At 35.1% G+C, this 16,478-nt stretch overlaps 1 protein-coding gene across 2 annotated transcripts in view; it reads left to right on the top strand.

Annotated features, from left to right (window-relative positions):
- Nucleotides 1-2,230, top strand: part of LOC145664779 (insulin-degrading enzyme-like) — a 155,791-nt gene extending 153,561 nt beyond the window's left edge. For both annotated transcript variants that reach the window (XM_081731735.1, XM_081731736.1), the window contains exon 22: nucleotides 1,933-2,230. In XM_081731735.1, coding sequence (XP_081587861.1) covers nucleotides 1,933-2,112 — 180 coding nt within the window. In that variant the 3' untranslated portion in view covers nucleotides 2,113-2,230. The remainder of the gene's footprint in view (nucleotides 1-1,932) is intronic.
- The last annotated feature ends 14,248 nt before the right edge of the window (nucleotides 2,231-16,478 follow it).

Below are 16,478 nucleotides of genomic sequence, written 5' to 3'. Positions count from 1 at the left end.
ATTAATTATACAACATTTCGTCAAACAAAGTGTTAGAAACAACCAGGGAAGCTAACATTAATATACAAATATTCAGATCATGTCTTGCCCCCCCCCCCCCACTTTTAACGTCCAATCGCCGCCACTGGTTAAGACAATGAAATAACTTGAAGAATACGGAAATTACAGCCAAGTTTCCATACTTTGATTAGGAAGCAAACGAAACAGTATAGTTGAATCACACTTGCCAGCTCGATCCTCTATAGCGAGAGGAGAGCGAGTAGAATAAACATGCTGATGATATTCTAGATTCTCCTTGTTTTGACAGGGAGCGTTCCTATTTTTTCCTGTTCCACTCAGCCGAACGGTAACATTAGGGCCATTCCGAACATCCAAATACGAGCGCGCAGGATGCTTCTGGCTGGCACGCTGAAAGGTGCTTCTGGAGTGAATGACAGCTATCGGGGTTCGCGTTACCATTGAAATCTACGATATCAACAACAGTATGTTTTTATTTGGCGCTGGCAGTGTAAATGCGGCATAGGCCGTCCAAACTAAAAAAAAAAAAAAAATATGTAAACCTCTTCCCATGTTGATGATGAAATTTAAACACATGAAAACAACGTAAAACTCATATTTTTTACCGTTACCGCCGGTAACAGCGGTAATATGCACTACACGCCCCTGATCCATTCGTAGATCTTGCTTCGCAATAAACAGCTGTCACCATACTGCGATTGCATTCGACGAATAATTTCCGCAGGTTTAACATCTTCCGCACACAAGAAGCGAATCACTGTCCTCATTTCCTCATTGGCGCAGATCGACAATGGAGCTACCATGTTTAACGGTCTGCTTCACTCCAACTTCTAACAGTGGAATAACAGTTACACGTTGCAGAAAAGTGTTGCAGATGCAATAATTCAGTGCTGAATACTACCAGTGTTACCGAACTCTGTGTTGCAGATGTAATAATTCAGTGCTGGATACTACCAGTGTTACCGAACTCTGTGTTGCAGATGTAATAATTCAGTGCTAAATACTACCAGTGTTACCGAACTCTGTGTTTCAGATGTAATAATTCAGTGCTGAATACTACCAGTGTTACCGAAATCTGTGTTGCAGATGTAATAATTCAGTGCTGGATACTACCAGTGTTACCGAACCCTAGTGCGAGAAATTGCAAGTTTCTTTACTTTTTGACTTTCCAACGTATCGGAGTTATAACACACTCAATTTTCATCGAGAAAAAATATAAAACTACGAATCTCTGTTAAACGCACAACAAAATTCTTATTGACGGTAACTCTGCTCGTACTATGTTGGGGAAATTAAAGGAAAAGGTAAGGAGGAGTAGGCCACGCCTAGTTATGCTTACGCCTGCGCAGTTGGAGGTAGGAAACTAACAAGGTTGCCAACTATAAATGGATGATTTCATTATCAGCAATGATAACAGAAATTGCTGAAATAGTGAATTCTCTTATCGACACGTAAGATAGTATTTAACTACGGTAAGTTAATTTTAACAAAAGCAGTGAAGCAGGGATTGATTTTAATGAGCTGAGGTAATAAAGGCTGAAGGTATTTCCTTTAGAAAATAGTCTATCATTTGATTTAGTATTATTATTTTGAGGATTATGTAATCGAATTGAATAACATCTTTGTATATATAATTCCTTGGTTTAAAACTTTTGTAACAATTGCATTGCAATGGAATTTTCACATCGACGTTATGAGGCGTAAATGTGAAATCATGTGAGCTTCTACCGGGAATTGAACCCAGACCTTCCGCCCTGAAGATGCGTACGCTAACCATGTAGCCACAAGAAAGCTTTTTTGTAATAATAATTTGTCACATAATGGAAATTGTTCATATAATTACATTATTACTTTGTATTATTAATTCCAATTCGAATATCTTCTAATTCAAGTTGTTAATATGATTATTTTCAGCCCACAAAAATCAAGGACGTTGCGGAATTTAAGAGATACCAGGGATTTTTCCCATTTGCAGAACCATACACGAAACTCTGCCTAGAGGGAACTGTTGAAGAACAACCATGTGTTTGTGTATGTTCGGAGTTAACAGAGATGAGAAATGAACTCGAAAACCTTTGCTCACCTACGAACTAATTTGTCTGGAGTACCTTCATCACATGACTTTCTCTTAAATTAGTGTTAAAGAGCATTGTGATACTTTCAATTTGTGAAGTCAAATGTAAATAAACAGTAATTTGAACTCATTAACAAACTTAGAAGTTATTTATTTATTTATTATTGGATCAAAAGATCCCATATATTTCATTCAATCAAAAAATTTCTTGTACGCCTTATATCTAGAGAACTACATATAATGTAGCCAAACCCAAACTTTCACGTAACTCAGTATGATGTTTATTCCGTTATAGAAAACGAAAACTTGATTTAGGGCCCATTCAAAAATTTTGTGGCCCCTGATCCAAAAACTAATTATTGGCCAAGATCTGAATCTTTTGATGCATTTTTGATCATTCCTAAAATTCTTAGCCAAAATCGACATCTTTTGATCCATTTTGGATCATTCCTAAAATTCTTGTTAAATTATTTAATTTATTCATTATTAATTGAATTTCATAAAGATTAAGCTGGTGCGAATCAAGTGTAATCCAGAAGCATGTCAATGACCGTCCCGATCAAAGGCAAAAAAAACTACCAATAGATGGTTAATGAAATAGTCACCGTCTCCAACTATAAACTTTTGCCAATGACTGCATTCCGTGGCGAAAGAACTTTGACGACTGCGATGCGAAGATATTCTCAACCGCATGTTCCAACGGACAATCATCAGGGAAGATATTCGTTCCCAAGAAATGGTTGAGATTCCAGAAGAGATGTTCGATATTAGGAATGATACCGGTTAATACATTGGATGAGGAAGAATTTCATGAACCTGCACCGCCCTTTGCGTAACATGCACGAGCACTGTCGTACAGCATGTGGACATCATGATTTTTGAACATTACTGGATACTTGCGGGACATGTTTGCGGTGCATTTCAACACTATAGTTACCTGCATTGTTGGTTTCGCTTCGCCTGAAAGATATATGATGGATCACTCCCACCATAGACAACCATACCAGCGATAACACCCTCTGTGGATAGAGAGATGGTTTACAAGACCGTCCTGGATATTAATGACGATCCAACCATTGTCCTAATCATTTACGGTTGTCATAATAGACCCACATTAAAAAAAAAATAATCTAAAGTTATAATTTGATGCAGGAAAGTGGTTTATTCACGGTTGATTGCCAAGGGCTCTAGAAGGTAGACCTTGACCAATAAGTGTAATGGGAAGTACTCATCAGGTCCCATATAGAGGCACTGTTATTTTGGCCCTAAAGCCTCAAGAAGTTGGTCAAAAAGGGCAGCAAAGGTAAGGAGGTCATTGGTAATTTAGAGAAACCGAGAGATTTTAGGAATGAAATCAATATAGGAACAATTGAGTATGCAACTGTATTTAGCATATGTGAGAAGCATCCAAAGAGGATAGCGCTAAGCTGAGATATGGGCATAGGTGGGATGGGTCGAAGATTTCAAAACTAGATATCTCGAAGAAAGCAAAGGTAGACGAAGGAGAAAAATATGTCTAGTATAGAACTTTTCAAGAGCAATGTCTAGTATGTGACATGCAATATCTTTCAAGGAAACTTCAGGAACGGGGTGAAATTAGTGAGAGATCATTCTTCACCGTGTGAAAGCTGCTGCCAAATCATCACCTATACGGATTGAAAGAAATTTGCCGAACTGTACTTTTGTTGAATAAACGAACTATAGCACTTGAGAAGTATCTAACCCACAAACTACATCTCAAGCTTAAACGTGCATAAATTTGAAAATGAAATATTTGAGTTTTACGTCCCATGATTATTCCGGCTAGGCTAAAGGAGACGGTGATAATGAGAAATAAATTTTTCAAATGTCTTGCAGAGAAAACTTGGCCGCGTTCCAATCTAAAGTATTGTTAAAACATATATAGATAGTTTCATCATTAACATACACAATTTTGAAGCAGAGACCACGGGTTGGACTCCAGCTGGAAACATATGTGGTACAGATACCACGATAAGTTATAGGTCCACATTGAATACAGCCTCGGTGCTGAAAAGAAACGTTAAGATCCAAACCAACCTTCAAAGTTTATAACATATGTTGCAGGCTTATTCTTGCATATGGTTTCACGTAGGGATAGTACCGAAACCGAAACTGGTCTCGGTCTTGTCTCGATAATTCGAGACGAGATCGAGATCGAGACAGGCTTTTATATACCAAGATGAGACCGAGATAGACCTCTATAACTCGAGACGAGACCAAGACGAGACTTAGATTACTCTTGAAAGTCTCGGTCTCGTCTCGAATATTGATAGTTATTAAAGTTACCTTTATTCAAAATTTGTTTCGTTGCTGTGTTAGATAATAGGGGAACGTTTGACTGATGTACAGTGGTATATTTAGGGGGTGGGTATCGGACTCAAGTCTTCCCGAAATAAGTTTGTGATCATTTTTTCGCATTGCACGTACAACACAAATTTTTCTTACCCGTTCCTAAGCCTCTCCCGAAACAAAATCCACTGCTGATATATATAGCCTTCTCTCTCTCTCTCTCTCTCTCTCTCTTTATATATATATATATATATATATATATATATATATATATATATATATATATATATATATATATATATATATATTACAAATGCTCAAATTTTGTACCATGTGTGAAATATTGAAGGGAAAATTCTTCTAGATACTCTGCAATACTACTAGATAAACAAGCAGTGTTACCAACGCAACATAAAATTGTATTTTCTCAAATTAGACTACGTAAGGTATTACATATTTCTAATTTAGATATTAAATAAAACCACAATACCACATACATTATTCAGTGTAACAAAGGACAATACAATATCACTAACATCGACATTTTGGAGATATAACTCAAATGGCATGGAGGGTGCAATGCGCATCAATTGTATCTTAGCGTCAAATACTATGATCATGGTATAATGTATTTCGAATGAATGGAAAATTTAACTTTTTTCTAAAGATTTTACTTCGAAAATGTGCTAACATATCATGTTTCATCATGTAGATGCTTCTAAAAGACTTAAATAATCATAATGTCATTTACAACAATCGTTATTTCAAACCGTTTCAGAGATACCAAACACACAGTTAGTGACTGTTATACTGCTTAAAATGATGTATGTGTTAAATTTTTATAATGATTGTTGCTTTCCTTTGCTTCTATAACATTACAACAATATTTTTTTGGTGGTTTTAATTACAAGAAGCCGCAGTTACATATTTTAACAGTGTTGCCAACTTAAATAAATTGCTAAATATTATTCTAAATATAATGCAAATAACGTAGCTAAACTGCAAAATATTTTTAAATTACTCGTAATTTGTTTTAGAGTCAAGAATGTTTTCAAAAGACGACATTTTTCATAGTGTTTGGGCTACTTATAATGTGAATGTCAAAGTTTTTGTTTCAGCAACACATGTAAATGCAAATTGTAACTTAAATTAAATGTAACTGATAACTTTTCACTAACACTGGTTGTTTCCCCTAAGCCTTAGGCCTAGTGTACAGTTTAGATTAAAATTGTGCTTAATTAAAAGTTCTAATTACATCCTAATTACATTTTACTTGTTTTAGTTTGACTACCGACCACCTCAAACTCCGTCCATACCATATAGCTATATGAAATTATTCAAGAACTTACAGTTAGTAATACACATTATGTTGATTTTTGGTTTGGTTCGTTTTAGTTTAACGTCCCGCGTTTATGCTAGAGCAGCTAAAGGAGACATGAAACTATTGATTACAGTGGAATCCGTACCACTTCGGTCGTTCAACTGTACCCCACCGGGAATCGAACCCGGGACCACGTGAACCGAAGTCAAGCGTGCTAGTCGCTAGACCAAATGGAGGTCCTCACATTGTGCTGATTTAAATAATTGAGTCAGTGTTGCCAAATCCGAAGATCAAAAGGTAGCGTGTCTGTGCTTCAAAAAGTAGCGGATTTGAACTATTTGCAGACCAAATGCATAGAAATGAATGAAATAATTTTTAACATGGGTTGGAAAATGTGTTGGCCATATTGCAAGAAGAAATTATGATCGATGAACGAATACAATTCTAGACTGGATACCACGAGACAAAAACAGCCAATGATAAGTCCGCATACATGAAGATGTGATGAAACCACTGGGAAGTAACCTGAAAAAGAATTGCTCAAGATAGATAGTTGGGAGAAGACTTGAAAAGAACTTCACCCATCAGTGAATTGATAATTGTTGATTATGATGATGGTGATGATTTTATATCTGGACCTCAGAGGTAAACTAAACCAAGTCATAATTTCGTAAATTTACAGGAGAAGCGAAAAACTAGTTCCTTAAGAAAGACCTATAGTACTGTTTTTTCAAACTAGAGTGGCCCAAAAGTAGGTATACAGATCATTGATCAAGTATGACATTTTAAATTATTAAGATAATGAATTTATTTGCTTCGATCTATTCCGAGTTTAAAGCATAAGTGAAAAGAAATTAAGAACAAATAATGAAGAAACTAAATCATACCTCTGTGGATCTCAATAAGTAAAAAAACAAAGTCAAATGAGCTGATCAGTACGGGACTGTATACCTACTTTTGGGCCACCCTGTATACTAAATCGTTACAAAGTAGTAGGATGCTTTTAGATTTACATTATTACAGCACTAGAAAGAACATAGTCTCTTAAAAAAAGTATTCTTAACTCAATTTCGACCAAAAAGTGACTAAGGCAGAGTACCCAGATGTAACACGCCGATTGTGATAAGATTTCACAGACATAGAGAACATCGAAAAAGAAGCGACACGTATTTTTTTATATCGGCCAACAAGCGCATTGAAAGGGTCAAATAGGGGCATAAGAATGGGGTCAAAATGAGATTATGTGGAATATAGCGAGAACGAGAAGAGACGTCGGAAAAGGTTAAATGTACGAAATACTACCCATAGTCGACGCAAGGCAATGAAGTAGAACACGCCCATGCGAAGAGAGAAGAACATCCGGAAATGGACCAATCACGTGTACAACTTTGTCGCAATGTGTTACGGAAATGAGCGAAAAGGGTGGTAAGAAGCAGAAAGAAAGAAGAAACGAAAAAAGAAAATACGTGTTCTTGCTTTGGGTGCATGTGTTGCCCGAAGAGACGCAGATTTATCTCAATGTACGAAGATGGGATAACACGCAGGAAGGATGCAAGCGCCGTTCGTATAGGCAGCCAGCGAGACAGATCTGTGCAGTGGGTTACATATATCGCGTGATTGGAACAACTATGAGATGGATGTTGGGAACGAAAATGTGTGTAGGTAGTAGTAAGTCAAAAACAAAAATGTTACTATTACTGTCATATTGTACGCGTATTTTCTAGTGATGTAATGTTGATACTCATGCGTGCTCCTAGTGTTGCTGTTTTTCTTAACGTATGTTGTGTGGACCACCTGCTATTACATTCTACTGTGCTATGCATTTTTGTTCCCATTCCCATATATATGCAACCCACTGCGTAGAACTGTCTTGCTGGCTGCCTATACGAACGGCGCTTCGGCGCTTGCATCCTTCCTGCGTGTTATCCCATTTTCGTGCATTGAGATGAATCTGCGTCTCTTTCGCATACGGGTGACGTATACACCCAAAGCAAAAACACGTATTTTCTGTTTTCGTTCCTTCTTTCTTCCTGCTCCTTACCACCCTTTTCGCTCATTTCTGTAATACATTGCGACAATATTGTATACGTGATTGATTCATTTCCCGATGTTCTGCTTTCTTCGCAAGGGTATGTTGTACTTCATTGCCTTGCGTCGACTATGGGTAGTATTTCGTACATTTAACCTTTTCCGATATCTCTTCTCGTTCTCGCTATATTCCACATAATCTCCCCTATTTGACCTTTTCAATGCGCTTATTGGCCAATATATATATATCAAAAATTGTCGCTTCTTTTTCGATGTCCTCTATGTCTGTGCTATCTTATCACAATCGGCGTGTTACACTAGGTGCCCTGTCTTGTTAGCATAGTATACCTCTAAAGTTCAGATATATATATTTTAATCCAAATTTTAACGAAAGTCATACAGTAAAAATATATATATATATATATATATATATATATATATATATATATATATATATATATATATATATATATATATTTGACTATTCAATCCTTCATATTGCAACAAAACTACAAATAAATAATACAAAAGAAAACTAGAAAATTAAGAATTACTTGTTTTGGCGAGAGAGAGAACATAGATACAGAGAGCTCGAATTACCTGTATACTTATATTATGTATGTCTATGTTTCGCAAGTAATTTTCAATCATATAACGTTTGAACGTAATGAACGCACGATTAGTTTTCTCGAATAAAGATCATATGCACCGCTGAGAGCTCAGGATTAACTACTAGCTGACTAACAATAACTCTGTGGGCTACCAAAGCTGATTTCGTCGCCACCGAGGGGAGACATTTTTCCTGGCGTACAAACAGAAGGTCTGCAGTATCCATGACAATTTACCTAGATATTCAAATTATAAGCACTAAATCCTCCAATTTCTTAGATATTATTCTTTATTCAGTTCTCAGAGTAGAAATTTTGTAAGCTTGACTGGTTTTGCGAGGCCCTAATAGGTGAGGGCACCGGAGTACTGGCCTAGTTGTCCTGACTAGTTACGGCACTAGATATATGCTTATATAATGCATTATGACCTTATGAATTTGTATAAGAAAAAAATAGTACTTAAAGTGAGACACGAACTATGGGAAGCATCAGACTTTGTATCTAACTTGTTTGGTGATGCAACCTGGGAACACACATACCAAAAATGAATGCCGTAGCTCCTACCACAAGGTTCAGGGAGTTTATGCTATAAAGTGTCAATTAAACACGGAGATGTGAAACGGTAATAAAGCATTTGATCAATTTGAAACAAAATATATTGTAGTAATAATTTACCATATTTGTTAAGATAATTCACGTTATATTCTGTTTTTAAAATGACAGTCAGAGCAGAATGAATTGATAATAAATTTGAAATTGTAAAATTTCGATTTCGGTACGGTTAAATACATTCATGCTGCTATGTGTTGCGTTATCCGTTAGGAGTGGAGTCAATATAATAGACTTTAATTGTACCTGTATAGGCAGTACTGAGGCTATTTGAGACAAAGTATATTGCTGAAAGTGAAATATGGGTTACTATTAGGGTTTTATCTCAAGTATGATATACACTGATGATTGAACCTGGAACACACGCATGGAAAGTATTAACGCTAGCAAATTACCTATAAAGAGGTACACCATACCATAATTCTGTCAAGAATGAAGGCGAAAAATAAGAAGCAGAAACGACAGACTGTACGGTAAAAAATATTTTCACAATTTTAATTTCACACTATTTATTTCGAGACTTTCGAGACGAGATCGAGACTTGGCCCTCGAGACCGAGACCGAGACAAGTATCTGTTGACCGAGACGGCGATTTTTGACTCGAGACGAGATAGAGACTGAGACCACTATTCATCAACCGAGACGAGACGGATACCGTACAAAGTCTCGTCTCGTCTCGTCTCTCTCGATACCATACCTATTTCACAGCGTCTGCTTTATAATCTAACTACGAGAAACAGAAAATTCTATAAGGTGCTTACAGCACCAAACGTCCTAGTCTCAAAGTCGCCGATTTCTCTGTATATTTGGGGGGGGGGGCATTTAGATGCAGAAAGCATATATGAGAATTTTAAGACAAATTGTATTTATATTATGCCAGATATTGTATATTCATAAATACAATGCGGGGCCCCGCATGAGCTTTTGGAAGGCAGGTCCCCCAGGATCAGCACCCTTGCCTAGCCCGACAAACAATCCTTTGTAGCAGATATATTAGTGGTTAAACATCTACTCTACTGCAAACTATGAAAATGGTGTTTCATACAATATTTCAAATCACCCTCAGCAGGTTCCTCTCTCTCCCTCTACTGTTCTTGCTATAAGGATACATCCTTCAGTTTAGAAACCTTGACCTCCCTATTGCGAAAGTAGCAAGTAAGCTTTCGACCAATTGGCGCCTGCTTGGCTTTTGGCTTCTACGCTTGCCCTATCAAACGCTATTTTCATACAATCTGCCGCTTGTTGCACTTCCAAGCGATACTTTAGATCCTCCGCAGAAGTCATATATGCACTGGCCGTTCATTGGCCATTGACTTGCCGCCAGCGTAAAACGCTTACGTCAAGCTTGAATGGAACACTGAATGCAAGGTTGTCCCCATGTAACTTCGATACTGTAATCCAGCTTGCAGCATGGTTGGACGCTTTCCAATCAAGCTGGATGCAAGCTTGCCGACTTCCGATACAAGCTTACAGCAAGCGATTTGCAAGTTGTCTCTGCTATTAGGGTGGTGGTGATGTAATTTTGCTCTCTTGAAGGCGAAATAGTGTGTTGGGAAACGGCCTGCACTATGAAGGTGGATCTTGTTTAACGGTCTGTGCACCTGGATACTGTCCCACTAGTGGTTATAAACCTACCAATAATATTAGGACACAAAACTCAAAAAATAAAATATCTTTAAAGACAAGCTTTCTTTTTTTTTTAAAAAAAAAAAAAAAAAGAAACTAACTAATACACTGCCTACCAAGTAAATAATGAACTTTGAGTTGAAGAAGGGAAACATTTCTTTTTTTACGCCAAAATGATGTAGCCAATATTTACACATTCATATATATTATAGCGCATCCCTTTTTGAAATAATCTTCAAGTCATATGGTTTTGTCACATATTCAATGGCAAAATAACACAAACTTAAAATTTAAAGAACACAAATACGAAGGGCAGTCAAAAAATTCTCGGAATTCTGTTGTAGCTCTTTATTATCACAATATAGGGCTAAGTATACATTTACTTAATTGCCTTCAAAGTAGGTACCTTCGGAACACATTCACACTTGCTCCAGTGCACCTCCGATTGGTAGAAACACCGATGAAAGTAACTTTTTGTTTATCTTCCGAAGTTCAGGGATCGCGTTGATTTTAATCTCTTTTGCGTTAGCGAAAAGAAAAGACCCATTTTTAGCTTTGGGAAGAGCCGAATATCCGATGACGCTAAACTGTTTTTAAAGCTATCAAAGTCTCTGGATCAGATTTTCCCCAATTTGTACATGAGCTTGATGTTTGCGCATTGCTCGATCTGTGAAATTGCACCAACAGATCACCACATACTCCTTAGTTCACTGCCTGTTATGACATGTTCACACCTAACAAATTCATAACTAGGCAACCTAAGGACTGTAATGTACAACATTCATTGTAATTGCATCATAAATGCCAAAACAGGAACATCATTCCAGGAACTTTCTGACTACTACTCGTAGTTTGGCCAGCAAGAAGTTTTGTTTTATGTTCTCAAAATCAGCTAAACGGGAAGTTTTTTTTTTCAAATGACAAGTTCAAATGATTTCAAGAAAACTACTTTAAATTTTTTTTCTATTTATGCACGACTTAAAACAAGAGCATGAGGAGCACTTTCCTATACGATCAATGTATAAATGCTTAAATTTTCTTGCAAATCAAGTGATTTTATATATGAGAGTGCTCCCCATGCTTTAATTTTAAGTCAAGCATAAATAGAATTCTTTAAAATAATTTTCTTGAAAACAGGTATTTTTTTTTAACTTTTTAATACGATTTGGTTTATTGCGAGCCTATTTCAAAACATGTCACACGCTGAATTTTGAACAAGAATAAACACGAAAGGGAAAGTAAAATAAAGACATAAGGAATTGCCCTACGTACAGTAATGACATATCTACATATAGCACACGTTAAAAATTTACCACGAGAAAATGATTGATTTCGTAAGGGATAGGGCATTGTGTCACTATAGCAACGTAAAGCAAAACATATCGATTCTACCTAACGTTTGATGTTAGTGTATCAAGGTTCTTGAATTAGTTCAAAGTTACTTTTTATTCTGAACAGCTGTAAATGTCAACTTAACATGCGTAATAAAGGCATGCAAAAGGCAGGTACTTGAGGACTTTGTCTCCATTAGAAATACAAACATTCTCTTGTCAACAAGAAAAATAACAGTGTTTCAGGGAGAAATTACAATTTGCTAAAAAAAAAAAAAAAAAAATGTGTCAGTCGGTGTTAGATGTAGGTCGTTGTGGTAAGGATGGTAAAGTTGATTCACGCTCAAAATAAATAATTAAATAAACAGAAGAACAGAAACTCTAATTGCTATCATCTCCAACAGAATTGATTCATTTTTGTGAAAGGATGTAATTTTGCTGAACGAAGATAAGTGAATGCAACCGTAAGTAAATTTTAATTTTATTAGTAAAAAGTTAAAAAGCCCCAATACTTGAGAGACAAGCGATAAAATTTCTGTGTTTTCTTCAACTTATACTGATTCAACATTGTCTTAAAATCTTGCAACCTTAATTTAACTTTGTTAATATACAATGGTTCAACGGTGTTCTTAAATATTACAATTTTAATTTAATTTCTTTAATTTACAAAGGTTCAACCGTGTCCTTAAATCTTACAATCTTAATTTAATTTCTTTAATTTACAAAGGTTTAACCGTGTCCTTAAATCTTACAACCTTAATTTAAATTCTATTACCGACAATGGTTCAACTGCGTCCTTAAATCTTACAACCTTAATTTAACATATTTAATTTACAATGGTTCAATCGTGTCCTTAAATCTTACAATCTTAATTTAATTTCTATAATTTACAAAGGTTTAACCGTGTCCTTAAATCTTACAACCTTAATTTAACTTCTATTACCAACAATGGTTCAACTGTGTCCTTAAATCTTACAACCTTAATTTAACATATTTAATTTACAATGGTTCAACCGTGTCCTTAAATCTTACAACCTTAATTTATTTAATTTACAATTGTTCAACCGTGTCCTTTAATATTACAACCTTAATTTAACTTCTTTAATTTACAATGGCTTAACCGTGTTCTTAAATCGTGTAACCTTAATTTAACTTCTTTAATTTACAATGGTTCAACCGTGTCCTTAAATCTTGTAACCTTCATTTTTTTTTAAATTTACAATTGTTCAACCATCTTACATTCTTAATTTAACTTATTTAATTTACAATGGTTCAACCGTATCCTTTAATCTTGTAACGTTAATTTAACTTCTTTAATTTACAATGGTTCAACCGTGTCCTTAAATCTTACAATCTTAATTTAATTTCTTTAATTTACAAAGGTTTAATCGTGTCTTTAAATCTTACAACCTCAATTTGACTTATTTTGCCAACAATGGTTCAACTGTGTCCTTAAATCTTATAACCTTAATTTAACATATTTAATTTACAATGGTTCAACCGTGTCCTTAAATCTTACAACCTTAACTTCTTTAATTTACAATTGTTCAACCGTGTCCTTTAATATTACAACCTCAATTTAACTTCTTTAATTTACAATGGCTCAACCGTGTCTTTAAATCTTGTAACCTTAATTTAACTTCTTTAATTTACAATGGTTCAACCGTGCCCTTAAATCTTACAACCTTAACTTCTTTAATTCATAATGGTTCAACCGTGTCCTTTAATATTACAACCTTAATTTAAGTTCCTTAATTTACAATGGTTCAACCGTGTCCTTAAATCTTGTAACCTTAATTTAACTTCTTAATTTACAATGGTTCAATCGTGTCCTTAAATCGTGGAATCTGTAATGAAAAATGTGAAATCCGTTAATAGGAGATAATGGTTGAAGGAACAAAACTTTTAGGGTGCATGGCGACCATTGCAAAGAACTATAGCAGACGGTATTCAAGCATATATCCAGTATCGTAAAACGCAGTCGCGTGCATGATTGATCGCTAAATTCCATAAAACTGGTAGCTACTTTGGAAGATAGGACACGTAGGTGACAAAATACAGCCACCAATGGAAAGACAGCAACAAAGGTTCTAGCGTCCTTTGTGAACAGTCCCAAACACAGTACTTGTCTCTCGCTAGAAAGTGATACATCAGTCCTTCGTTGTCCGAACATTGCATACCAATCACTACTATCCTTGTAAGCTGCACATGGCCTAGAAGGATTTCCTATTTAAACATGGCATTAGGCCTATTTTCGTTTGAATGTGGAGGTCAATCGGCATATGTCGGTAGGGATGAGCACGAGACAAGATTTGTGGCTGTCTCGTCTCGAAAATGTGCTGTAAAAGTGATGTCTCGACTCGAAAAATATATATTTTACTATTGGAAGAGCCGTGTCATGATTCGAATTTTGTCAGGAAAATCCTGTCTCGACTCGTCTCGTGCGCATCCCTATTTGTCGGTATTGGTGTGGCAGTAATTCAAATTGGATTGATCCGAGTAGGAATAATAGTCCTGTAAAGGTAGTGGTGTGGTGTGGCATGTGAGACACCTGCATTACTGATCCTTTTTTATTGACACTACCTTACTAATAGATGTTTGACGCTCCTGCAGGAATATTCGTTTCCTTTTCTTCTGAATCCAGAAGGTAACTTTCCTTTTTATTTTAAGCAGGATGACACTCCTCCTCAGTATGGCGTTTGTCTGTGTAAATGGCTCGATGCACAACTTCCAGAGAAGTGGTGTATATATAAAAAAGCCCCATTAGCATCCGCTGATATTGAGATAACAAATATATAAAACTTGTTTTTGTATGATCATTACGGCTCCAAAAATAGTTCTAACTATAGCAATTGTAAATCCCTCCTTTATAATTTCGTGAATTCTATCAAATTCAAGCTAAACATTCAATACTGTGTTTTTCTATTATAAGTCAACTATGTTAAATAAGATGTAATAAAATTCATGCAAACAGAAATATGAAATTAATATAAAACACATAAGAATCATTGAAGACATCCTGAAATGCAGATTTCTGAAGCTTAAGCTAGTAATCCCACATCTCTCAATTATTTTTACACCAAATCCTTTTTCATTGGTTTCCTAACTCATAAGTAGAGAACTGATTTATATGCAATATGTACAGTATGTTTATAGTAACATGCAGAAACGTGTGGAAAGTATCTTTTTCTCTCCGATGGACTTGTAAGGATTCGTTTGAGAACACATTTATAACAAAACTTAAAAATGTATATTTCCATATATGTAAAATACATAATAATAATAATAATAATAATAATAATAATAATAATAATAATAATAATAATAATAATAATAATAATAATAATAATAATAATAATAATAATACCAAAAGCACACTTTTTATTTTTTAACCATATCGTTTATGTGTTAAGATCATTATATTAAAAAGTTTCAAAAGTTTCATAGTTGTAAGTTACGAGCAATGACACAATTTGTAACAAAACTTAAAACTATATATTTCCGTACATAAAAACTAATAATTACAAAAATGCAAAAAAAAATCACCCTGTTTATTTTTTAACCATACCATGTACGTGTTAAGATGAATGTATAAAAAAAAGTTTTAAAAGTTTCATAGTTGTGACTTTTGATCAATGGCACAATTTGTAAAAACCCTAAAATTTGGTTTGTATGCCCATTAATGTTTGACAGGGTAACCTTTCGCAAGGTTACATAGAATTTATTGAAAGAGCAAAAATTAAGCTTTCATTTGACACCTGGATGAGCCCAATAACTTCAAAAATAAGGAAGTTATGGTAATTTAGTTCCATGATGCTGAGTGTCAAAAAGTGAAATTGAAGCAAAATTCACATTTCTCAAAAATTTCTCCCGGGCCCATTTCTCATCCAAAAAATCAGAAAAAAATTAATTTAGCATAATTTCATTGGTATTTATGTATGAAAAATTTTTGACGAGAATCTAAGACATTTAAGCACAGTGCTCTAGGTGATTTGACATGGATTGACCCTTTTGCGACAAATATTTGTTTTTTTAACTATATTTTTTTAACGTAAATTGCTACATAATTTTTCATATGCATCTTCAGAGATGTATCGTTAATGCTTGAGCTTGATATTCATATGATATACTGGCTTTTATAAACACTTTTACTTTTCATGACTATCATAGGAGAAAAAATGAGGCTGGTCTTTGCCCACCTCCTTTGATCAGTATTTTATTCTGTTGCACTTTATTACAAATTGTGTATGCTGCCACTGCTGTGGATGAAAGCCACGAGGAAGGAAACCTTAGATCGACTTAACATTCGCAGAGTGTGAAAGCATGGAAGAACAGTGGCATAGATATGGTTACTTATTCTCAGTTATATATAGCATTTCCTCTAGTACACCTAAACTGCAGTCTGTGCTATCACATCATTTCAATACAATTACTTTTTCTTTTTTTTACAGGTTTTTTTGTTTAGTGTAACGGACAAATCTTTATATAACCACCAGATATTCTTCTGTGAGGCTGATCTGCTGAGGATAGAGTGATGTCTGTTGTTATTGGAC

The sequence above is a fragment of the Thermobia domestica genome, chromosome 11 (assembly GCF_964235325.1).
Source record: "Thermobia domestica chromosome 11, izTheDome1.hap1.1, whole genome shotgun sequence".
NCBI classification, from domain to species: domain Eukaryota; kingdom Metazoa; phylum Arthropoda; class Insecta; order Zygentoma; family Lepismatidae; genus Thermobia; species Thermobia domestica.
This window is presented reverse-complemented; position numbering and strand designations above follow the sequence as displayed.